This window comes from Leptodactylus fuscus, chromosome 11, assembly GCF_031893055.1.
Source record: "Leptodactylus fuscus isolate aLepFus1 chromosome 11, aLepFus1.hap2, whole genome shotgun sequence".
NCBI lineage: Eukaryota > Metazoa > Chordata > Amphibia > Anura > Leptodactylidae > Leptodactylus > Leptodactylus fuscus.
The window spans coordinates 76,052,525-76,078,253 of NC_134275.1; the positions used below are offsets into that span (position 1 = coordinate 76,052,525).

At 48.9% G+C, this 25,729-nt stretch overlaps 1 protein-coding gene across 6 annotated transcripts in view; it reads left to right on the forward strand.

Moving 5' to 3' along the window:
- Positions 1-25,247, forward strand: part of MGAT1 (alpha-1,3-mannosyl-glycoprotein 2-beta-N-acetylglucosaminyltransferase) — a 360,722-nt gene extending 335,475 nt beyond the window's left edge. Inside the window, exons 1-4 of one of the 6 annotated variants that reach the window (XM_075259996.1) lie at positions 361-567; positions 12,834-12,903; positions 21,483-22,357; positions 23,995-25,247. In XM_075259996.1, coding sequence (XP_075116097.1) covers positions 21,764-22,357; positions 23,995-24,747 — 1,347 coding nt within the window. In that variant the 5' untranslated portion in view covers positions 361-567; positions 12,834-12,903; positions 21,483-21,763 and the 3' untranslated portion in view covers positions 24,748-25,247. The other 5 variants (XM_075259999.1, XM_075259995.1, XM_075259994.1 and 2 more) reach the window with 5 other exon arrangements.
- The last annotated feature ends 482 nt before the right edge of the window (positions 25,248-25,729 follow it).

A 25,729-nucleotide genomic window follows, 5' to 3' on the forward strand; every position in this document is an offset into this window, starting at 1 on the left:
TTCTGCCCGAGACCAATATGGCCGACATGGCCATTTCCCACTCTGTGACGTAGCCTGGATGAATTCGTAAACACTACATTAATTGTGCCTAGAACATGTCTCTTAGGCATCCCGTCTTGCAAGTATAGCTGGCCGCCATATTGTTGTAGCTCAAATTCCCTTTTAGACGACGGTACATGGCGCCAGTAACATGGCTCCGCTCTGCGGACAGTGCAGGTAACGAATGGCTCTCTCTGATTACATGCACGTCACCACAGGCTTCCTAAACTGACCAATCACGGCTCTCCTCTATTCTGCGTTCCATCTGCATGTTTTGCACGGGTAAATCCGCTGCTCGCTGACTAGGAACCCCTCATATCCCTCCGCCGAGCCCCTCGCACTGAGCCCTGGACCGCCGTCTTGTGAGAGGGACGCAAATCACCCGTTGCCATAGCGACAGCGTCCTAGTAGCAGCTTCCGGCGGAAGTGGAAACGACAAGAGGGGGGGGAGGAGGTGGGGTAGAAAGAAGGCAAGAGAGACAGATCCACAAGGAACCTGTGGCAGGGGAAGAATCCACGTGACCCCGGGTAGGTGATGCTGACGTCACTGGCGAGCAGTTGACGTCATGCTGTAGTGACGCCATTTGTGACTTTGCAGTGTCTTCTCTGACATCATCAGCCCTATCTGTGTTTGTATTGGTTTCTGGAGTCCATCATTGACTGTCTGTTGTATGTGCTTCTTCGGTGCACCTAAATCTTACCTCAGGGGTCCTCTCAGCTATACTGCCCCCTACTGCACAGTCTGTGCCCCCTCTCCTGACAGGCAGGGCGGCAAGCGATTCCTATTGGCTACCCTGTGATGAGACATGTCTGTGGGGGCAGCGACTGAGAACGTGCAGCTCTCAGGTGGACGTGCATGGCGCTATATGCTGTGACCACCAGGTGGCGCCATTATCGATCACTGGAGGGGGGGGGGGGGGATAAAATTAAATGAATGCCATACTCGCCTCCTCCTGATCCTCTGTTTCAGCTTCTTGTCAGCTGTTTTATTCCAGGCCGGCACTCACTGGGTTGGAAGTGAAGCGGCTCAGGAGACCACGACGGGCAATCACTGGCCTCGGCAGTCACATACCGGTGACATCACTGCTGTGACATCACCAGTGCCCAAAGTGTGACCACTGAGGCCAGTAACAGCTTCAATCACTGGCCTCAGCAGTCACACATTGGGTAGTGGTGATGTCACAGCAGTGATGTCACCGGTACCTGACAAGTGACTGCCGAGGCCAGAGATCACCCGCAGTGGTCACCTGAGCCGCTTCACTTCTGGCCTGACCGGTGCAGAACAGGGACCCAAGGCCGGAAGAGAGGACCGTGTTGTTATTTTTTTTCCAGTGTAAATTATGATGTATGTAATAAACCTGATATATAATGACAGGACTGACTATAAATCAGCCATCGCTTATCCTCACTGCTGGTACAGTAAAGAATCCTAACCTAGGCCAATGCTTAGGCTTCTTTCCTCCTGCTGCCCCTTTAATCTACGTCTATATTGATTAGGTTACCCCTAAACTGTCTTCTATCCATCTGGGCATTGTAGTCCTCCTCTTTTCAGCTCTAGGGGTCGGCAGAGATCGTAGTGGTAGGTTCAGATTGTATCGGACATGTCGGGGTACCTTCATAGACAGAGAGGGCTTTGTGTCGGACATGTCGGGGTACCTCCATAGACTGGGAGCTTTGTATCAGACATGTCGGGGTACCTCCATAGACTGGGGGCTTTGTATCGGACATGTCGGGGTACCTCCATAGACTGGGAGCTTTGTATCAGACATGCCGGGGTACCTCCATAGACTGGGAGCTTTGTATCGGACATGTCGGGGTACCTCCATAGACTGGGGGCTTTGTATCAGACATGTCGGGGTACCTCCATAGACTGGGGGATTTGCATCGGACATGTCGGGGTACCTCCATAGACTGGGAGCTTTGTATCGGACATGTCGGGGTACCTCCATAGACTGGGAGCTTTGTATCGGACATGTCGGGGTACCTCCATAGACTGGGAGCTTTGTATCGGACATGTCGGGGTACCTCCATAGACTGGGAGCTTTGTATCGGACATGTCGGGGTACCTCCATAGACTGGGGGCTTTGTATCGGACACGTCGGGGTACCTCCATAGACTGGGGGCTTTGTATCGGACATGTCGGGGTACCTCCATAGACTGGGGGCTTTGTATCAGACATGTCGGGGTACCTCCATAGACTGGGGGCTTTGTATCGGACATGTCGGGGTACCTCCATAGACTGGGAGCTTTGTATCGGACATGTCGGGGTACCTCCATAGACTGGGGGCTTTGTATCGGACATGTCGGGGTACCTCCATAGACTGGGGGCTTTGTATCAGACATGTCGGGGTACCTCCATAGACTGGGGGATTTGCATCGGACATGTCGGGGTACCTCCATAGACTGGGAGCTTTGTATCGGACATGTCGGGGTACCTCCATAGACTGGGAGCTTTGTATCGGACACGTCGGGGTACCTCCATAGACTGGGGGCTTTGTATCGGACACGTCGGGGTACCTCCATAGACTGGGGGCTTTGTATCGGACATGTCGGGGTACCTCCATAGACTGGGGGCTTTGTATCAGACATGTCGGGGTACCTCCATAGACTGGGGGCTTTGTGTCGGACATGTCGGGGTACCTCCATAGACTGGGGGCTTTGTATCAGACATGTCGGGGTACCTCCATAGACTGGGGGATGCCTCCCTTTCATTGGGGACAGCGCCGTCCATTTCATAGTGGCTGTGCCTGGTATTGCAGCGCATAGCGATTCACTTATGCAGACCTGAGTTATAGCGCCGCCCCCTTAAAGGGGTTTCTGGGTCTTACATATTGATGATTTAGCCTTAGGATATGTGATTGGCAGGGCTCCTATACTCGGGGCCCCCACAATCCGGCCTCTGCATGGAATACCAAGCACAGCGCCATACATTGTATAGTGGCTATACTTGGTATTGCAGCTCAGCCACATTCACTTCACTGGGACTGATGGACATGACATCATCAGCACGAGACAGATCCTGCACTGCTGTCTAGTTATCACCCTGCCCTGTCCTCTGATTCTGGTGGCCATTGGTGGTAATCCACGTGTGGTCACATGTCTTACGACATCTCAAGTAATCCCCCTTGTCGTACATAGCTGTCATCTCCAGACTAATCCATTTTACCTGCACTGACACATTGTAACAGACAAGCAGATAAGATAGATTTGTGCTGCTTTCTAGCCTCGACATTTTTGTAAGTAAAAATCTTGATTTGTTGTTTTGTTTTTCCGGCACAAGGATATCTGCATGGCTAAGTGTGAATTGTTCTTTAACCTCTGCACCCTGTAGTTTCTTTTCCTTAAAGGGTTTTTGGGCCCCAAACTGATCTGTGCAGGGGTCTGACACCCGGACCCCGCACAGATCAGCTGTTGTAGCAGCCTCTGGTACTGCCAATGAATGGGCAGCAAATACAGCACCGCTCCTATTCACATAGAGGGAGCTGAAGCAGCTGATCTGTGTGGGTTCTGGGTGTCTGAACCCTTACAGACTATATACTGGGCACATTTATAAGTAGGAAAAATCTACTTGGGGCCAGAAAACCCCTTTTGAAGGGATTCTACCATTAAAATCCCATTTTTTCTCGTTCACATGTAGGAATAGCCTTAAGAAGCCTCTTCTTCTCCTGCCTTCCGCGCCGTCTTCTCCAGCGCCGCCTCCATCTTCTTCTGAAATGGCGTCTTCTTCCGGACAGTACTCATTACTTGCACAGTAAGTAAGCGGCCATTTTCTTGTGGCCGGTGGGCATGTACAGTCTGCTCTGCCTGAGGCTTAGAAGTTTGAACCCAGCTCCAGAAGAAGATGCGCAGAGAGGCCGTTCCTGAAAAAGATGGAGGCGGTGCTGGAGAGTTCTCTGACAGCATTAGGAACGCCCCCAGTGCTGTTTGAGTGCTGAGGACCGCCCCCAGTGCTGCGAGAGAACTCATTTGCATACAGATGAAAACCAGGGTTTCTACTGAACAGCGGCGCGGAGAAGACATCTAAAGGCAGGAGAAGAAGAGGCTTTCTTAAGGCTATTCCTATGTGATAGGGAGAAAAAATGTGATTTTAATGGTGGAATCCCTTTAAGGGGTTAATAACTATTGCTGACCATGGTCGCTGTATGATACCCAGCTGGCTGAGCGATCAATAGCGCGGTTGTGTGGGGTCAGTGCACACACAGCTTTGATAGCCCAGAGTCCAGGCCTTACACCTCCTGCCGGCCGTGGTCTGCTGAGGGAATACACACACCCTTGTCTACACCACGTCTGGAGGCCACATGGCTGGTGCTCAGGAGAGATTCCGGCGGCGTTGGCATCTACATACCAGACTGAAATAAAAGCTGAGCCCAGTGCCCGGCGTCTGTCTGGGAGACTTTCTTTCTTGCAGATGTTCTGGATGTCTTTTTGGTATCTCTCTATAGCAGGGGTAGGGAACGTACAGCTCTCCAGCTATTGCAAAACTACAACTCCCAGCATGCATACTTGCTCTGCTGTTCTTGGAACTCCCATGGAAGTGAATGGAGCATGCTGGGAGTTGTAGTTTCACAGCAGCTGGAGAGCCGAAGGTTCCCTATCCCTGCTCTATACAGAGGCATCGGATTAAAAAAAAACAACCAGTTTTTTTCTTACGGGGGCTCTCTAAGATCAGATATCGGTGGTCTGACAGCATAAGTAATCAATGTTAGATCAGTGGGGATCTTGGACCCGGGACCCTACTGATCAGCTGATATCTTCATAGTGTGTGGAGCTGACTCCTTCCACATAGCTGATCAGTGGGGGTGTCAGACCCCACCACCACCCTCATATGGATAACCTAAGGATATGCTGGCAGCATAATCCTGCTCAGGGCACGTTCACCTCTGCGTTGTTTGATCCATTCTGTTCCGTCCATCGAACAAGATCCAGAGGGTCCCCTGTGACTATAATGGGGTCAGTCAGACACCCCGTATCCTCTGTGCCTGCTTGGAGGACATATCCATCTACAATGTTATTACATGGCCTCCAGCTTATGGTCAGGATCCCTCCATCTCATCTGCTGCTCTTTCTGCCTCGGTGCACAGTAATCTCCTCATGCCATGAACCAGGAGGCTCAGGATGACCAATAGTTTAGTTTCCATCTGAAGTTCTTGAAGACGTCTTGCAGCGTTTGTTCTGGGTGTACATTTCTCGTCGTCCTTGTGTGACCCCCATGAGGACTAGACCCGCGGCAGCCTCACAGCATCGCTCTGGATTCTGCCTCTGAACCTGGACGCGCTCTGATCAATCTTTCATGGATCCTGCTGAAATCTGCTCAGAAGAAAACGTGGAAGCTGCTTCTTTCTGTTCCCGCTTTGAAACCACCTATTAAATTTTTTAGGTTTTCCGAGCACTCCATGTTCTTAGCTTGTGACATCTTAAACAACTTTTCCAAGATATAAAAACTTTGTTGCCAAAAAAAAAGGGAAATACGTATTCCACAACCCGGCTTCTTTAAAATTTAACTTTTAATCCATAGAATCAATTAAAATTAAAGTGTACAAAAAGATGGAAAACACATACAAAAAGGGTGAAAAAAGCGAGATAAAATAACGCAACTAACGCGTTTCGAGATTAAAAAATCTCTTAATTAGAGATGAGCGAACAGTGTTCTATCGAACACATGTTCGATCGGATATCAGGGTGTTCGCCATGTTCGAATCGAATCGAACACCACGTGGTAAAGTGCGCCAAAATTCGATTCCCCTCCCACCTTCCCTGGCGCCTTTTTTGCACCAATAACAGCGCAGGGGAGGTGGGACAGGAACTACGACACTGGGGGCATTGAAAAAAATTGGAAAAAGTCATTGGCTGCCGAAATCAGGTGACCTCCATTTTAGACGAATAGTGGATTTCAAATCCGGGTCATATGAGAATGTGAACTTTGTGACTATGAGACAGGGATAGCTGTACAGGCAGGGATAGCTAGGGATAACCTTTATTTAGGGGGGAATGTTATTAAAAATAACTTTTTGGGGCTCTATCGGGTGTGTAATTGTGATTTTTGTGAGATAAACTTTTTCCCATAGGGATGCATTGGCCAGCGCTGATTGGCCGAATTCCGTACTCTGGCCAATCAGCGCTGGCCAATGCATTCTATTAGCTTGATGAAGCAGAGTGTGCACAAGGGTTCAAGCGCACCCTCGGCTCTGATGTAGCAGAGCCGAGGCTGCACAAGGGTTCAAGCGCACCCTCGGCTCTGATGTAGGAGAGCCGAGGGTGCACTTGAACCCTTGTGCACCCTCAGCTCTGCTACATCAGAGCCGAGGGTGCGCTTGAACCCTTGTGCACACTCTGCTTCATCAAGCTAATAGAATGCATTGGCCAGCGCTGATTGGCCAATGTATTCTATTAGCCTGATGAAGTAGAGCTGAATGTGTGTGCTAAGCACACACATTCAGCTCTACTTCATCGGGCTAATAGAATGCATTGGCCAGCGCTGATTGGCCAGAGTACGGAACTCGACCAATCAGCGCTGGCTCTGCTGGAGGAGGCGGAGTCTAAGATCGCTCCACACCAGTCTCCATTCAGGTCCGACCTTAGACTCCGCCTCCTCCGGCAGAGCCAGCGCTGATTGGCCGAAGGCTGGCCAATGCATTCCTATGCGAATGCAGACTTAGCAGTGCTGAGTCAGTTTTGCTCAACTACACATCTGATGCACACTCGGCACTGCTACATCAGATGTAGCAATCTGATGTAGCAGAGCCGAGGGTGCACTAGAACCCCTGTGCAAACTCAGTTCACACTAATAGAATGCATTGGCCAGCGCTGATTGGCCAATGCATTCTATTAGCCCGATGAAGTAGAGCTGAATGTGTGTGCTAAGCACACACATTCAGCACTGCTTCATCAAGCCAATACAATGCATTAGCCAGTGCTGATTGGCCAGAGTACGGAATTCGGCCAATCAGCGCTGGCTCTGCTGGAGGAGGCGGAGTCTAAGGTCGGACCTGAATGGAGACTGGTGTGGAGCGATCTTAGACTCCGCCTCCTCCAGCAGAGCCAGCGCTGATTGGTCGAGTTCCGTACTCTGGCCAATCAGCGCTGGCCAATGCATTCTATTAGCCCGATGAAGTAGAGCTGAATGTGTGTGCTTAGCACACACATTCAGCTCTACTTCATCAGGCTAATAGAATACATTGGCCAATCAGCGCTGGCCAATGCATTCTATTAGCTTGATGAAGCAGAGTGTGCACAAGGGTTCAAGCGCACCCTCGGCTCTGATGTAGCAGAGCCGAGGCTGCACAAGGGTTCAAGTGCACCCTCGGCTCTCCTACATCAGAGCCGAGGGTGCGCTTGAACCCTTGTGCAGCCTCGGCTCTGCTACATCAGAGCCGAGGGTGCGCTTGAACCCTTGTGCACACTCTGCTTCATCAAGCTAATAGAATGCATTGGCCAGCACTGATTGGCCAGAGTACGGAATTCGGCCAATCAGCGCTGGCCAATGCATTCTATTAGCCCGATGAAGTAGAGCTGAATGTGTGTGCTAAGCACACACATTCAGCACTGCTTCATCACGCCAATACAATGCATTAGCCAATGCTGATTGGCCAGAGTACGGAATTCGGCCAATCAGCGCTGGCTCTGCTGGAGGAGGCGGAGTCTAAGATCGCTCCACACCAGTCTCCATTCAGGTCCGACCTTAGACTCCGCCTCCTCCAGCAGAGCCAGCGCTGATTGGCCGAATTCCGTACTCTGGCCAATCAGCACTGGCTAATGCATTGTATTGGCTTGATGAAGCAGTGCTGAATGTGTGTGCTTAGCACACACATTCAGCTCTACTTCATCGGGCTAATAGAATGCATTGGCCAATCAGCGCTGGCCAATGCATTCTATTAGTGTGAACTGAGTTTGCACAGGGGTTCTAGTGCACCCTCGGCTCTGCTACATCAGATTGCTACATCTGATGTAGCAGTGCCGAGTGTGCATCAGATGTGTAGTTGAGCAAAACTGACTCAGCACTGCTAAGTCTGCATTCGCATAGGAATGCATTGGCCAGCCTTCGGCCAATCAGCGCTGGCTCTGCCGGAGGAGGCGGAGTCTAAGGTCGGACCTGAATGGAGACTGGTGTGGAGCGATCTTAGACTCCGCCTCCTCCAGCAGAGCCAGCGCTGATTGGCCGAATTCCGTACTCTGGCCAATCAGCACTGGCTAATGCATTGTATTGGCTTGATGAAGCAGTGCTGAATGTGTGTGCTTAGCACACACATTCAGCTCTACTTCATCGGGCTAATAGAATGCATTGGCCAATCAGCGCTGGCCAATGCATTCTATTAGCGTGAACTGAGTTTGCACAGGGGTTCTAGTGCACCCTCGGCTCTGCTACATCAGATTGCTACATCTGATGTAGCAGTGCCGAGTGTGCATCAGATGTGTAGTTGAGCAAAACTGACTCAGCACTGCTAAGTCTGCATTCGCATAGGAATGCATTGGCCAGCCTTCGGCCAATCAGCGCTGGCTCTGCCGGAGGAGGCGGAGTCTAAGGTCGGACCTGAATGGAGACTGGTGTGGAGCTATCTTAGACTCCGCCTCCTCCAGCAGAGCCAGCGCTGATTGGTCGAGTTCCGTACTCTGGCCAATCAGCACTGGCCAATGCATTTCTATGGGGAAAAGTTAGCTTGCGAAAATCGCAAACTGACAGGGATTTCCATGAAATAAAGTGACTTTTATGCCCCCAGACATGCTTCCCCTGCTGTCCCAGTGTCATTCCAGGGTGTTGGTATCATTTCCTGGGGTGTCATAGTGGACTTGGTGACCCTCCAGACACGAATTTGGGTTTCCCCCTTAACGAGTTTATGTTCCCCATAGACTATAATGGGGTTCGAAACCCATTCGAACACTCGAACAGTGAGCGGCTGTTCGAATCGAATTTCGAACCTCGAACATTTTAGTGTTCGCTCATCTCTACTCTTAATCCTCAAGAGCAGAGGATTGAATCATGCTATGATTAAGAGATTTTTTAATCTCGAAACGCGTTAGTTGCGTTATTTTATCTCGCTTTTTTCACCCTTTTTGTATGTGTTTTCCATCTTTTTGTACACTTTAATTTTAATTGATTCTATGGATTAAAAGTTAAATTTTAAAGAAGCCGGGTTGTGGAATACGTATTTCCCTTTTTTTTTGGCAACAATGTACATTACCAAGCTCCGATGAGTCCCGGGGCACGGATTGCACACCCTGAAGACTTCTTGGTTTCATATGGTGAGTGACAGCAAAAACACTATTTTTTTTTGAAATATAAAAACTTTGGTTGCTATTGTCATCCCTACTACAAGAATATCTAATGCTATCTCCTTCATAGGAAAAGGAGAACTTGCTGCAGCGCCACCCTTAGGAAGGTCGGCCCCTATAGATCAATGCCTGTTTTTCCTGAAATCTAGTGACATATTCTGAGATTACAGCCAAGCCAGAATGATTCCTCCAAAAAGTAGAGGCACCGTCTGCACACAGCTGTTTTGAGTTTATTGTCCCTCATTCACGCAGAGCAGGGTACTGGCGTGTGGGGTCATAGATGGGGGTCAGAGGTGGCAATGGTGCCCCTAAGGAGACCTAGTACCCCCCTATTTTTTTTGTAGATTGTGACCCCCATATAGTATGTCCCATATCAGTATGTTTTTGTAGAATGGGAGGAAATCCACACAAATATGGGGAGAACATACAAACTCCTTGCAGATGTTGTTCCTGGCAGGATTCGAACTCAGGGCTCCAGCGCTGCAAAGCTGCAGTGCTAACCACTGAGCCGCCATGTTGTCCAGCTCCATCTCTGAAGGAGTTGTCTCCGGGAACTTAAGGGTTTTGTGCATCAAGAAGACGTATGAGTGCATGCTCTCCTCTGACCATGTTCATCCAGAAGATCTCCTGTGACTGACCGACAATAATTGGCCACTATGACCGGATCCCGTCTGTCCTCATGATGTTTTTCCATCGTAGATCACGTCCTGATGAAGCCGTTTCCCATGCTTATCACTCTGAGCTTCTGGGCAGGGCTCCAGGAGAACGTGCATCTTGTGAGACATACGGCGTCCCATATTGTCATCATGCATGGTGCATGTGTCTGCAAATTCGGAGCCTTCCTAAGTTCCTTCTCAGCAGCATTTGTGAAGGTTCTCCAGGCTGTCGTTCCATCTTCAGGAGGTGATCAGAGTGGTCATTCATTGTTTTTCTGAGGACCTAAATCAGATCTAATCTTAGGGTGGCTCGTAGGTGGAAATTTTTCTTGAGACTTTTGACGGCTACCTTTTTTTTCACTCCATGGCCTTTGGTGATGCCCTTGCAGCCGCTGTCGGCAGATCGTTTATTCTCCTGACTGGTCTCATCCCAATGAGGAGATTTCTCTGTGATGGCCAAGCTAAGTGTCGTTGTCAATTGTGGCCCAAGAAGAAGAAGAAGAGCCACTGCCGCCATTACAGGTTGTCTTACACCTACGAGCATTCGAACCCCGTACACACACTGTATGATAGCGGCCCCACAACCTTATAGTTTGGCCTACGTTATTTACAGATGTACATTATAAATATGTCCCTTATTTTCTATATGTCCCATGCCTCATTCTCCTTCTGGTTTCCATTCCCCCTAGATACAACCTGTAGGCCCCGGCTGCTCGTGCCTGCTGGTGCCGTCTGCCTTAGTTATGGCCCACGACCACACACTCTAGATTTTGGGGGTGCAGCCATTTCTCCTCATCATCCATCTCTCTACTCTTAACGAAAGATTGAGCAGAGAATCTCAGAGCTGTGCGGTGGGGTCCGCGGGGACTATGTGAGCAGAGAATCTCAGAGCTGTGCGGTGGGGTCCACGGGGACCTTGTGAGCAGAGAATCTCAGAGCTGTGCGGTGGGGTCCGCGGGGACTATGTGAGCAGAGAATCTCAGAGCTGTGCGGTGAGGTCCGCGGGGACTATGTGAGCAGAGAATCTCAGAGCTGTGCGGTGGGGTCCACGGGGACCTTGTGAGCAGAGAATCTCAGAGCTGTGCGGTGGGGTCCGCGGGGACTATGTGAGCAGTGAATCTCAGAGCTGTGCGGTGGGGTCCGCAGGGACTATGTGAGCAGAGAATCTCAGAGCTGTGCGGTGGGGTCCGCGGGGACTATGTGAGCAGAGAATCTCAGAGCTGTGCGGTGAGGTCCGCGGGGACTATGTGAGCAGTGAATCTCAGAGCTGTGCGGTGGGGTCCGCGGGGACTATGTGAGCAGAGAATCTCAGAGCTGTGCGGTGGGGTCCGCGGGGACTATGTGAGCAGAGAATCTCAGAGCTGTGCGGTGGGGTCCGCGGGGACTATGTGAGCAGAGAATCTCAGAGCTGTGCGGTGGGGTCCGCGGGGACTGTGTGAGCAGAGAATCTCAGAGCTGTGCGGTGGGGTCCGCGGGGACTGTGTGAGCAGAGAATCTCAGAGCTGTGCGGTGGGGTCCGCTGGGACCTTGTGAGCAGAGAATCTCAGAGCTGTGCGGTGGGGTCCGCTGGGACCTTGTGAGCAGAGAATCTCAGAGCTGTGCGGTGGGGTCCGCAGGGACTATGTGAGCAGAGAATCTCAGAGCTTTGCGGTGGGGTCCGCGGGGACTTTAGGCAAAGGTGCTTGGATGAGGTCCTGTGAGAACGGTCCTGAGGCTACCCAAGCAGCGGGGGAATAGAAAAGATCATGGAGCCTAGATATCTGTAACTGGAGGACCCCTTTACATCACCGTTCATCACTCATGTGATAGGAGACTTTCCATTGTGAACCTGGACAGAGATGTCGCCATAACTGTTATTTCTGTGAAACCAAAGACGATTGGGTTCGGGCCGGTGGAGTTCTGCCCCATCCATCCAGGGGACTTCTTTAGTTTTCTGTTGTTTCTTGGTAAATGTGTGTGAACTGTACAAGAATCCTCTTAGCCAGCAAAATCCTCGTTGTGTGTTATGTGAGGTTATCAGGATGTCGGTGAAATTCAGATTTCCTGCCTCCCCTCCCCTCCCCCAACCACAGACTGAAGCAAACTGATCTGTAGAGAGAAGAGAAACCCCTGAGGTGGCCGCGACACGGCAGGACATCCTCAGAAGGAAATGTGCCCTAGTCGCTGGGCATTGGGTCTTCCTCATTTCCCAAGATCATGTCCACCATTTACATGGGTGCTGCAGGGTTGTCACCCGCACATAAGGGGTATTCATTAGAAGGGGGATCGGAGCGATGTCTAGGAACTTTTTAGAATTTATTTTTTTGCATTTAGTATGTCTTTTGCCTCTTAAATTCGAGATATCGGGTGTCCCTGGGACATGTGACCGGGCGAGCCTTGGCCTTTGTACATTCAGTCATGTGCACAGAAGTGTCCTGAGGCCAGTAGGGTCACATGAGCGACAATATCTGACCTCAAGCACGCAGGATGGGATTCATTCATACGTTGGCTGACTGTATAGCCATAGAGTCTTTATGTCTCCTCCAGTAACATCCAGAGCTGCACTCGAAGTCTTGCAGCTTGCAGTGCATTGCAGGATCTGCTATGATTAGAACTATTTGGTCGCATGTCTGTCTTTCCTTTTGTCATATTTTCTTTGGATAGGTCTCAAAACAAGCTGAAGACGAGTCCAAGATAAATAAGGTTACTCAGGGCGGGTTTGCAGAGCGTCCGCCCGTGAGCGTCTTGTGACTCTGCGGCAAAACCAGTTTTTTAACCAGACACAAAGTCGGACATGCAGGATTTTGTGTCCGGTTAAAAAAAACGTTTTTGTCTGTATTTGTCACTGTAATTGTTTATCTCATTGACTTTTTTTTTCTCCCCTTCACGCAGACTTCACTATGACATCAAAATGACGAAATCTGACTGGAGACGCGGTCGCCAAGATGGAGCTCTGGGGCAAGTGAGACCTGATTTTCGTGTGTCTAGTGTCATCGTTGTGTCGCTTTATGTCATGTCGTTCTGTACGGAGAAGATCATAGAAATGATAAGTGGCCTGCGATATAAGTGTGTGGTGGTCAGAGTGCCAAATACTGCCTGCCTGCAGTCACCACTAGGGGGCGCTCAGGGGATTAATGCTGAATACTGATTAAAGGGGTTGGGGTTAGGGGGTTCCTTAACTACTCTCAGGATAAGAGATTAAGGGGGTGGTCTGACACCCAGGGCCCCTGCTGATCCCCTATTTGAAGAGGCCTCGGTGCTTTTCATTGTTTACATCGCACGCCATCTGTTTTATCATAGTGAACGGGCTGTCATACCAAGGCCAGCCACTATATAATATGTGGCGCTGTGCTTGGTATTCAATGCAGAGGCTGCACGGCGCTCACCTGAACTGCAGCCTCTTCATCCAGCTGATTTGTGGGGGTCCCAAGAGTTAGACCCCCCATCACATATTTATGACCTACCTTAATAACCATATGGTATAGGTGCACAGCTTCAGCTCTGCTATATCCTGCCGTGTACACTATTGGTGAGCTCCCTGCTTCCACCTGTTTGTTGGTCCGTCCCAGGAATGGGCCTGAGCTGCAATACCAAGCACAGCCACTATATAATGTACAGCGCTATGCTTACAATCCATTGAGGAAGCGGCAGAGGTCACATGACAGCTGCGCCTGCTTCAGACAGCTGATGGGTGGGGGTCCCGTTTGTTGGATCCCACCAGTCACATATTGATGACTTCTCCTATCCTGGAGCCAAGACAGCGCCACCTACTGGAACCATGTCATGGCATGAAGAACCTACTTTTAACCCCTCTAGCCCGGCATCTAGCAGGTAGTATTATCCTGTTATATGTCTGTGCAGGGGGTTTGGAGCTGTGTGTCAGGCAAAAGGAGCTCCAACTATAGGATCCGTCTGTTAGAGGGAGAAAGTTAGATTTCGATGCTTTTCATGTTCTTCAGAAAGCTGAGTGAGTCCCATCATTGGCACTGCTATGGTGGAGGACCCGATATGATGCCTTTGTGTCTTGTACATGTAGCGCAGCACTATGGGTATCTCGTATAAACCATGGCGGCGCAGGCGATGGTTATTGCACCCGCCCCTGCAGTTATTATATATGTGCTGTATCGGGGGAGGGGACCTTGTACTTTATACCTGGGGTCAGATCAGGGACATATGGATTTATTGCAGTAGGAATGTTTCCATACATTGATGATTATAGTAGGAGTCACATGCCGAGCCGCGGGGTAAGCTGGACTATATCACCTTCAGATTGTATATAGGGCACTGTGCGGAGAATGTATATACACTGCAGGAAGATAACCGGCTATGAATGCTGATATTATCTATACGTGCAGGGGCAGATCACAGGATGGACATGGATCTGTCTTTTCAGCAAATTTTGGGGCTACGCAGATATTGGCCCTGTTGAGATTACAGTCAGGCCCTTATGGTTAACCCCTTGCTTATCCTCTGTGCCTGCGGCCTGTCCGTGGACTGTATATAATCCATGCACATACAGGAGAGATTTGCGCTACACTTAGAACCTTCCACCATCTCCGTTTCTTTGTGTCCTTTAATAGTCGCCGCTCCACTGATTCCTGCGCAGTTGTAATTTTTTTTCTCTAGCTCCCACCATTCTTGAGCAATCAGTGCAGATAATTTTGGCACCTAATTAGGCTCTTTGCTGGCATATGGGTGGTCCTGGGCCCGGAGCAGAGACACTCTGGGACCGCCCACATGACAATATGGAGTTTAGCATACTGACTGCTGATACTAATAGTACTGATTGCTCAGGAATGGTGGGGGTTAGAGAAAAAAATCCAACCGTGCCAGAATCAGTGGAGCAGTGACTATTAATGGAGCTGGTGGAAGACACTTTTGCAGGAGAGAAGGATCGCTGTCGGCTTCCTGATTTATGAAGACCATGCCGGAGCCATAGTGAGGACTGACACTTAAACATGATAATAGGAAGGAGGTGGAGGGAAAGGACTGACTGTAAATTACAATGAAGTCTATATAGTGACAGAGGTTGTAAAGCTGAGGACCCCTGTCAGACAGTTCACCCCCCACTTCTGCCCCTGGGGAAGCCGGGTCTGTACAGCGTCATCATCATTATTCTTAGTGCAGTGACTGAAGCCAGACTAGTAGTTTATACCCCCAACCCAGCATTTACACTCGCACTGAGGGGTCATTGAGGCCCTGCTTGTTTAGACACAAGGTCTAGGACACACATTGTACTTTGCTCTGTTTCCAGGACAGGGCGGGGAGGGAGAACTCTGTCCATCGTCTACACAGCACTTCTGCAATAAAAGGCAATGCTGAGGGAGGGGGGGGGGGGGGTCCATGGGTGTCAATCACACCCGTCTGCTTTCTCCTGTTGTTTGGATAACCCTTAAAGGGGTGTTCTGGTTATTACACGTTATCCTAGGGCTCCGAATGTGCGCGGTGTCATGTCCTAAATGTGTGCCGCCAGTCCGGTCATCTCTGTGGGACTGCCGGTGCTCGGCCATCTCTGTAGCGGCGTACATGCCTCATTTATTTAGGGCACAGCAGACCCCGTGGTCGGACCTTGTGACTAAGTCCCCTCCATACACATCAGATGGTCGGCACGTTCACCCTCCAGTCATCTCTCACGTACGGCCACCAGTAGTTGGACTTTTAGCCACCAAACGTCTAATGGTTTTTGTTATTCCCGAAATGTTACGAAACCGCCCAGGAGTTGAAGTTCACCTTTTAACCCTTTCACTGCCGTGTAACTTAGCAGTACATCCTGACTCACATGCTCGAGCTACACGTAGACATGTAATGGTGCCACGTAACATTGTAACATCACACCGTGATAGTGGACGTGGTCGTGATTCAACCGGTAAGTTGTCGTGACGTGACCATTGGTGAATGTCCACATCTACTGCCCGATCACCCCAACCACTGACAGGAGGCGCAACTTAATGTCACAAGATCTGGGCATGACGTTGAAGTCCAGAATCTTAATAGTTAAGTTGGTGATGGCCGAGTCTGCAGGTAGCCGTTCTGTTACTAAAGGGAACCTGTCAGATTATTTGGGGCCAGCATGATATGACATGACCAGATTTAGCGTCCTATACCCAGCGGTTTTATTGTTCTCGGTTATCAGGCGGAGTAAAGGAGGACGACCATGATCTGCACATGGATGGAGTCCAGAAAAGACCCCGGACCGTGTGGTCACTACTGATTTCTAGGCCCTTTTTAGGGGGACAGATCTGGAACATGCGTGTTCCTTCAATCTAGATTAGTGGTGAAAAGGGAGGAGCGAATTAATGGCATCTTCTGGAACTTATTGATGGTCTTATGTAGGATTGGTCATCTATGGGGGTCCGAGACCCCAACAACCAGCTGTTTGAAGGGGCTTCGATGCTCCCTGTGCCAGTGACATCACGTTCATCAGTCACACGGTATAGCAGTAGCTCAGTCATTTTCAAGTGAATACGGTTGAGCTGCAATACCAAGCACAGCCACAATACAATGTGTGGCGCTGTGCTTGGTTCTCAGTGAAGAGGTCACACAGCGCCCTCCTGAATCCTACAGCCTCTTGATTTGTGGGGGTCCCAGGTGTCAGACCCCCCCCCCCCCGATCACATATTGATGACCTACCTTAAAGAAATGTCCTCATTATATAAGTCCCAGAAACCCTTTAGGGCGGAGCACTGACGCCATTCAGGTTCCCTCTAAAGGTTACATAGGTGAATAGACACAGGAACACATATGCGTCTAAGCCGGGGTGTAACCGGAGGAGGGGGGCTGGGGCATGTGCCATAGGGGGTGGCTGTCAGGGGGCACCAATAAGCCACTTTTATGTATTTAGATACAGAGTCAGGTGAGTGAACAGAACCCCCAGGTGAAGGAAAGCTTAGATACAGCTCTGCTTATAGGCACTGCCAGGTATCTAAGCTCGTCCATGTAGCATCACCCGGCTCCCAGCCATATGGTATAGGTGTACAGGTTCAGCTCTGCTACATCACGGTGTGAACTTTTGTTCTGCATGTGACTGCAGCCTGTGCGTGTCTGTCTCGGAGTGGATAATGAGCGCTCCCGCCTTCTTGGGGCCGTCTCTTTCATGTGTGACTGTGCCTGTAATCTAATGCTGTTTCAGCTGACTTCCTGAAGAGAGCAGGAAGAAGGCAGGCGAGAGCGAGAGAGTCAGCGAGACCGCTCGGGGAAGAGGTGAGTGTCAGCAGCGCCAAGGCCAGACCGTCTGACCGGAGGAGACAAAGTTTGGAAAGTTCTGCAGCAGTTCCCCCTGTCGGAGCGGGCGCTGAGATCCACAGGTCGGAGTGTAGAGGACACTTCTATTCCTCCTTCTTGCCCTTTACTCTTTCCCTCCTTCTTTCTACTTTACTCTTTTTCTTCGAGGATTTGTCCCGTCTTTTAATTTCTCGAACTTGAGTTTCCTCCTTCAGCTTTAGCGCTCTCGTTGTCACCATTGTATGCGGTGAACTGTAAGTGCCAACCTGACCAGAGGGGTACAAGGGGTTAAAGCTGGCCGGTCACGTGATCCGCAGAGGTCGCTTTTATACCTTTCCTACCACGTTTTGGGTAGAATCTGCCCCTCGATGGTGGAATTTATGGTTTCCTTTGATAAGATTGACAGAAACCTGGCCATGGACAAAAACTTCTATTCCAGGATTAGTATTTTTTTTTTTTTTTTAAGCCACAGCGCCCCTCGTGTCAGTGCCTGGTACTGTACTGTCATGAAAGATGCAGTACCAGGAGCTGCCTATGGGGAAGAGTGGCGCTGTTTTCCAGAGAATAGCACACAGGCTCCTTTTGGTATAGCCGAGGACCCCCTTCCTCTGGAAGACCACCTTACGTCACAGAGGTAACCCATTGATGTGATTGGCTGCCATGTGACTAAAGGTTCAATGTCACTCAAAGAAATTTTTTTCTTTCCTTCAAGAAGCATAAAAACCGATTGCGTGTCTGTCTGTGAGTTGTAGTGTCCTTGTCGCTTTCCTCCTCTACCTCCAGTCCTTGCGATGGCTGACCCTGCTCTCATTCCCCTTTGTCTTGGTCTCTACTGTTTCCACTTCTTGATGGCTCCTTGGCCTTGTCTCACATGACTACCTGTCTCTGAGGGATCTCGGCGCCTCGCTCCGCCGCCATGTTGCTCTTCTTTAATCTCGTTAACTTGCTATTTAAAACGTTAAATCCTTTATTAGAAGAGGCAGGCGGTAATCTGGGGTGGAGGAGGGGAGAAGAGGGTCAGGAAATGGGCGAGGTGGAGGGACAGTCCCTGAAGACAACAATGTCAGGAAGCCTCAGGTGCTGAGATACAGATGGAGGTCATGATAACGGTTCGAGAGTTTGGGAGGTTTTTTTGTTCCTAGTTTCATAAAACACAACGAATTTCGGTATGACTGAAAGTAGAAAAAGTACCGCACTTGGGCTACGTGTCTCTGAGGAACGTTTACAGTGATCTGCTAGTGGTGAATCCAGTATTAGAAGAACGTTTACAGTGATCTGCTAGTGGTGGACCCAGTATTAGGAGGACGTTTACAGTGATCTGCTAGTGGTGGATCCAGTATTAGAAGAACGTTTACAGTGATCTGCTAGTGGTGGATCCAGTATTAGGAGAACGTTTACAAAGATCTGCTTGTGGTGGATCCAGTATTAGAACATTTACAGTGATCTGCTTGTGGTGGATCCAGTATTAGGAGAACATTTACAGTGATCTGCTAGTGGTGGATCCAGTATTAGGAGAACATTTACAGTGATCTGCTTGTGGTGGATCCAGTATTAGGAGAACATTTACAGTGATCTGCTAGTGGTGGACCCAGTATTAGGAGGACGTTTACAGTGATCTGCTAGTGGTGGATCCAGTATTAGGAGAACATTTACAGTGATCTGCTAGTGGTGGATCCAGTATTAGGAGAACATTTACAGTGATCTGCTTGTGGTGGATCCAGTATTAGGAGAACATTTACAGTGATCTGCTTGTGGTGGATCCAGTATTAGGAGAACATTTACAGTGATCTGCTAGTGGTGGATCCAGTATTAGGAGAACATTTACAGTGATCTGCTAGTGGTGGATCCAGTATTAGGAGAACATTTACAGTGATCTGCTTGTGGTGGATCCAGTATTAGGAGAACATTTACAGTGATCTGCTAGTGGTGGATCCAGTATTAGGAGAACGTTTACAGTGATCTGCTAGTGGTGGATCCAGTATTAGGAGATCATTTACAGTGATCTGCTAGTGGTTGATCCAGTATTAGGAGAACATTTACAGTGATCTGCTTGTGGTGGATCCAGTATTAGGAGAACATTTACAGTGATCTGCTAGTGGTGGATCCAGTATTAGGAGAACGTTTACAGTGATCTGCTAGTGGTGGATCCAGTATTAGGAGAACATTTACAGTGATCTGCTAGTGGTGGATCCAGTATTAGGAGAACATTTACAGTGATCTGCTTGTGGTGGATCCAGTATTAGGAGAACATTTACAGTGATCTGCTAGTGGTGGATCCAGTATTAGGAGAACGTTTACAGTGATCTGCTAGTGGTGGATCCAGTATTAGGAGAACATTTACAGTGATCTGCTAGTGGTTGATCCAGTATTAGGAGAACATTTACAGTGATCTGCTTGTGGTGGATCCAGTATTAGGAGAACATTTACAGTGATCTGCTAGTGGTGGATCCAGTATTAGGAGAACGTTTACAGTGATCTGCTAGTGGTGGATCCAGTATTAGGAGAACGTTTACAGTGATCTCCTTGTGGTGGATCTGGTACTAGGAGAATTTTTATGGTCATCTCCTTATGGCGGATCCTGCCCTTGTTGAACATAAAGCCTCTTACCTCATGTTAGGTTTTAGTGGATTGTCTCTTGGGTTTGGCCGTTTTCCAGACCACTGATGTAACTTGGCAGATGTAGAAAACCACCGCGTAGCTCTTCTCCAACTAAGGATGTTCTACGCTTGTCTGCAGGGAGACATAAGGGAGAATTTCACCCCACTACATGAATGGTATGGACCACCCAAGGTTTGTTTTCTGTGGATCTTATTCTTAGAGGGGACTAAAATATTAAGGATAGGGCATTGATATGAAATTGGTGGGGTCCAACACCCAGGCCCCACTGAGCACCGCTTCAGATTCACAGGCCATGTAACATCACTTTAATCATATATGACCTGTTTGAAGTTCAGTCTCATTCAAGTGAATGGGACTGACCTGCAATACCAAGCATAGCCACTATACAGTGTAGGGTGCTGTGCTAAGAATCCATCTGAACACTGCAGACTCTTCAGTGAGGCCGTCAGGTATCGGACCCCAAACAATCTGATACTATGGATAGGTCATCAGTCTCTTAGTCTTAGAATATTCCTTTAAGATGCCCATACAAATCAGATGGAAGTAGATTGGTGATTGGACAAGCAGTCATTGGGTGAATGCAGCCAAACACGTTTAGTCCGTACTGACCATGACAGTTCAATGACACCGGGCGAAGGACGAGTGACTTGTTGGGGAACCTCGGTGAACGTTCATTCATGAAGAAAAGATCTTTCATCTAACAATTGGACAAAAGCACCAAATTGCGTGTCATGGGTTGGCTAAAATGACTTGTTGCCAAATTTCACCGGACGGACATTTGTTGTGGTTGTAGTCATCCATCTTTATCCTCTATAGTCTAGTGTGTGTATCATCAAATATGGAGGGTTTGTGTCCTATTAGACAGCCCATAGTGTGCGCCAGGTGTGTGTATATAGTTAGATACCTATAGCAAGCCATACAGGGGTAGTCAAAGGGGCTATCCAGGAAATTTTACCTGTCTCTGGGTCAGTGGTGAGACTCGGGTGAGACCTGCTCCTAGCACATGGACCAGCCCAGAAACCCAATCTCTCCTGATCTTCACTTCCTACAGCCCGGTCATCAATGGATAAGTCTCAGAAACCCCTTTAAAGCTCAAAAATGTTGACTCCACTCCTATATACTGTGTATCCTGGGAACGTACACGCTGTAGGTCATTAAGTCTTCGTTGTGCATCCTCCTCCCATTTCGCGCCTCCTCGGCCGCCCTTTGCGTAATCTCCAGTAATCGCTCATTAGAAGTATCTCTTATTTACATGTCAGGAGGTCGGAGCGCCCAGGGTTGTCGACTGCAGATCCCGGCCAATTACCGCAGCCGGCATTAATCTCTTCCCTCCACGCCATGTTCTGTAATTCAGGACTGTGGCTGCTAGATAACGTTACTGTGACGTGAAACAGACTGACAATTTACATAGCAGGGTCACGCGGCCTCGTACACTGAACCGAAGCCGTCATACCCCGCCGTGGATTACTAGGAAATGTGTAGGTCGTGGCGGCAGGAGGTGCGTCACGCCTCATCTCAGCCCGGCTTACACACTTTTAATTGGCTTTGTTGGATTTTACCACCTGGTTAGTCATGTCATGTCAAGCCTAACCCACCACGCCTGGATGCTCTGCCAGTCATAAATGTTGTGGTCATGCTCCGTACACTCTTGTATACTTGTCTGCTGTATAGTGGTCCTGACCTCTTCATGTCTCTCTACAGGTCGCTGGAGGTAAGGTTGTTCTTTCTGAAGAAGCTCCATCTACAAGGATGATGTCCTCAGGGTTCAGTTTACGAAGACCCCTTTGACGATCTAAGTAGGATCCATCCTCTGACACTATTGGATATTTCGTGACTCCTGCTTGGCTTTGTCGTGCTCCCAACGTGCTATGAACTGAGGGTTGTACAAACAACAAATCTTCCACCTTGGCCAATTTTGACGCTGCACGTCCATTACTTCAAGAGCTCGCCCATCTAAATACATATCGGGACCCCCCAGGGGAATGCCGCGCAAGGTTAGCGTGGCGGCCTGGGGGGCGGCCCTGTTTATCTCGTGGAATGCCATTCTTCTGCTATACCTCATGAGCCGCCCAAAGACTCCCGACGCATCAGACCTTACGGCACATGTAATCCGGCTGGCTGAAGAAGCCGAAGCCGAGTTGGAGAAACAGAAGGAGCTTCTCCAACAAATCCACCACTATAGTGGCCTGCTTAACCGCCGGCCTGCCCCGCCAAATGCTGCACGTGGACCTGAGCTGCCTCAGCGGCTCTTTAATGCCTCTTTTCCATCGCCAACACCTGTAGCCTCTGACTCCCAGTCAGTCGTCATTCCAGTTCTCGTTGTAGCATGCGACCGGCCCTCAGTCAGGAAGTGCCTGGACTCCCTGCTCAAGTATCGGCCCTCGGCAGAGCAGTTCCCCATCATTGTAAGCCAGGACTGTGGCCACGCCGAAACTGGTAGAGTTATTGACTCCTATGGGGATGCCATTACTCACATCCATCAGCCTGACCTCTCCGAGGTGCCGGCACCCCCAGAACATAGAAAGTTTCAGGGCTATTATAAAATCTCCAGGCACTATAGATGGGCACTTAACCAGGTAAGTCTTGATATTGTGCATGTATCTTCGTATTTAACGGGGTTGTCCGGGGCTTTGATATTGAGCGCTGCGGCCGCTTTAATACACACCAAGGACAGCGCCGTGCATTGTGTAGTGTGCCCGGTATTACAACTGAGCCCCTCAGAGGTGGGTCATGAGCGGGTCAGAGACTGACCAACCTTAAACTAACATCTGACAATCAGTAAAGTGTGACAGACTGAAACTTAAAGGGGTTGTCCCAGGATTAAAGGGATGTCTCCACAACAGCAATTGCTGGCAGTGTCTGGACGGCAGATGCTCGTAATATATCTGCTGTACATATTACAGGATGTATTAGTCACCAACAATCCTGTAGACGAGCTGCTTACAATCCCTTTGACACCAAATTCTGGGTTTTTATTACACTTAGCCTAGGATCTAATCTTTTCATTTATTATTTAGCTTTATTTATATATCGCCATCATATTCCGTAACGCTTTACAGACATTGCTAATAACTGTCCCGTATAGGGCTCACAATCTATGCTCGCTATTAGTACGGCTTTGTAGTGTGGGAGGAAAACAGGGAGACCATGTGTCCGCAGAGAATACCGGGGGATTTCTTGAAACCTGAAGAATTACAATTTCAGCTGTGGAGTAAAATAAAGGGTGTAACTAAATAGAAGTATCATAATGCATGTTCACGATGACTTAAAGAGGACCTTTCATGGTCCAGGGTACAGGCAGTTCTATGTACTGCTGAATTCAGCGTCCTGTTGGCTTTCCCGATCTGTGCCCCGGGTGAAGAGGTATCGGTCCTGGTACTGTAGCTCTTTACAGTCAGTCAGGTACGTCCTTCTTCCCAGCAGCGCCTATAGCTGTACAGTGTGAGCGGGGAGGAACGCCCCCTCCCCTCCTGATAATACTCGTCTATGGACGAGCACTGTGAGCAGAGGGAGGGGGCGTTTCTCCCCGCTCACACTGTACAGCACTATAGGCGCTGATCAGGAAAGCAGAAAGTGCGCTGGATTCCTTGCAGCAGTATATAGTATATAGAACTGCCTGTGCCCAAATCAATGAAAGGTCCTCTTTAAAGAATCGAGGCTGGAAGAAAGTAAAAAATAGTCCATGGAAAATCCCTTATTAGTATTATTATGTTCACCTCATGGTATTTCAAAATACTCTTTAAAGGGGTTATCCACATTTACAAAACCCTTACGATAGGCCATCAATTTTGGATGGGTTTGGGTCCAAGTGTCAGGACTGCTTCAGACCAGCTGCTCGCTCTCTATACTTTCCGTAGCAGAGGAACTGCCAGGAGCTGATCTACGACGGTCCGGACAGTCTAACCCCCCGCTAATCTTAAGGCCCATCAATTTTCTGAAGATGCTTAACCCCTTTAATTTTCAACATAAATTTTGTTTGACCGCTATTGTCACTCTAGCCTTAGTAGTGAATAATATAGACACTTTTTGGTGCGTGTGAAAAACAATAATAATTAGTATATTTAGTCCTATTTAAGTCCACAGCGCACTGATACAGTTCTATTCTGGAGATCCGGAGCACTCACTAGGTAGCTCGGCAATGTCGGTGCAGACAACGTCTTCAGAAAGTGTAAGGTAAATCTGAATGCCTTGTAACAAGATACGTTTTTTTCAGATCTTCAAGGTCATGGGTTACAAGTCCACCATCATAGTGGAAGATGATCTGGAAGTGGCTCCAGACTTCTATGAATACTTTCTATCTACACATTTCCTTCTTCGTAAGGATCCCACTCTGTGGTGCGTCTCCGCCTGGAACGATAATGGGAAGGAGGCCCTTGTTGAAGCCAAGGGCAGCTCCATACTTCACCGTTCTGACTTTTTCCCAGGCCTTGGGTGGTTGCTGCTTCGTGAGCTGTGGGAAGAACTTGAGCCCAAGTGGCCTGCAGCTTTTTGGGATGACTGGGTCAGGCGTCCCGAGCAGAGACTTGATAGGGCATGCGTGAGGCCAGAACTGCCTCGCACTAGAACATTTGGCAGGAAAGGTGTCAGCCAGGGTCAATTTTTTGACCAACATCTGAGATTCATCAAACTGAACCAGGACCCAGTGGCCTTCACAAAAATAGACCTTTCATACCTCTTAAAAGAAAATTATGACCCCTGGTTTGTGGAGCAAGTTTACGGGGCACCCAAAGTCCGAGCAGAAGAGGTTCTTCAAGGGCAAGTGCCCGGTGGAAGGACGGTCAGGGTGGAATACACGACTAGAGACACTTTCAAGGCCATGGCCAGGGCCTTTGGTGTAATGGACGACCTGAAGTCAGGGGTGGCCCGTGTAGCTTACATGGGAGTTGTGACTTTTACCCATAGGGGTAGAAGGGTGTTTTTGGCACCTCCTCAAAACTGGGCAGGATATGATCCATTGTGGACTTAGTCATCTTCTTTCTTAGAAAAAGTGAGATAGGCAATTAAAGGTTATTTTTCTCTGTGAGAGGTTCAGAGGGTCCAATAAGTTTAGGTGCTATTTACTATAAGTCATCTGCACCTGCATTACGAAGCTCGTGGGTTGTGAGAGAGGCGGTGAAATGTCCCACACCACCTACATGGGCTTCTGGAAGAGCGGTGCAGACGCCACATGAAGGATTTCAGAAACCACTTTGAACAGATGACCAGCAGTTTGGTGACCTCGGGAACACTGTGGTGACACAGAGCTACACGTACGCACTCAGGAAGAGATCTTCTCTGCCAATCATGGTTCCTGGCATGGAGGGAGAGCTCGTCTTCTCCTTCCCATTTATTACTTCACCTCAATAAAGTGACCTTTATAGCCAAATGAGTCTGAGTCCTCGAGGCAAACTACAACATGGATGTCTTTGCACATATACAGTGTGTGTATGATTTTTGCATATAAAATTTTTGAATGTAAAAATTTCAGTGTCCTAACCAGTATTTTTGTATTATTGGTTTTCCTTTCATTTTGAGTGACTATACACTGACTAACACAAGGGTCACCATGTTTAGACCTTGTGACATTCAGGCTCCATATCTCACCATCCTCTACAACTTCCAACGTGAGACTGCCATCGTTTTATAGACCATCATCTTGGCTATCTCATACATACATTTCACTACTATTTGCAACTATTTAGCATATGGTAAGTTATGCATATACTTGAATCCTTCTGGTCATGGTGTCGATCAGATTCAAGCATGTCTCCACCCAAATCTGATCCCAGGTCTCTTCTACACATTCCCATTCTTGGTATATACTGGTTGACTCACCTGGGTACAAATACAGCTTTTTGTTCATCTCTACCCACAAGTGTTGGATTGGGTTGATGGCTGGAGACTGTGGGGCCAATCCAGCACTTCTACTTCATTGTCATTGAACCATTTCTTTGCTCTTGATGTATGCT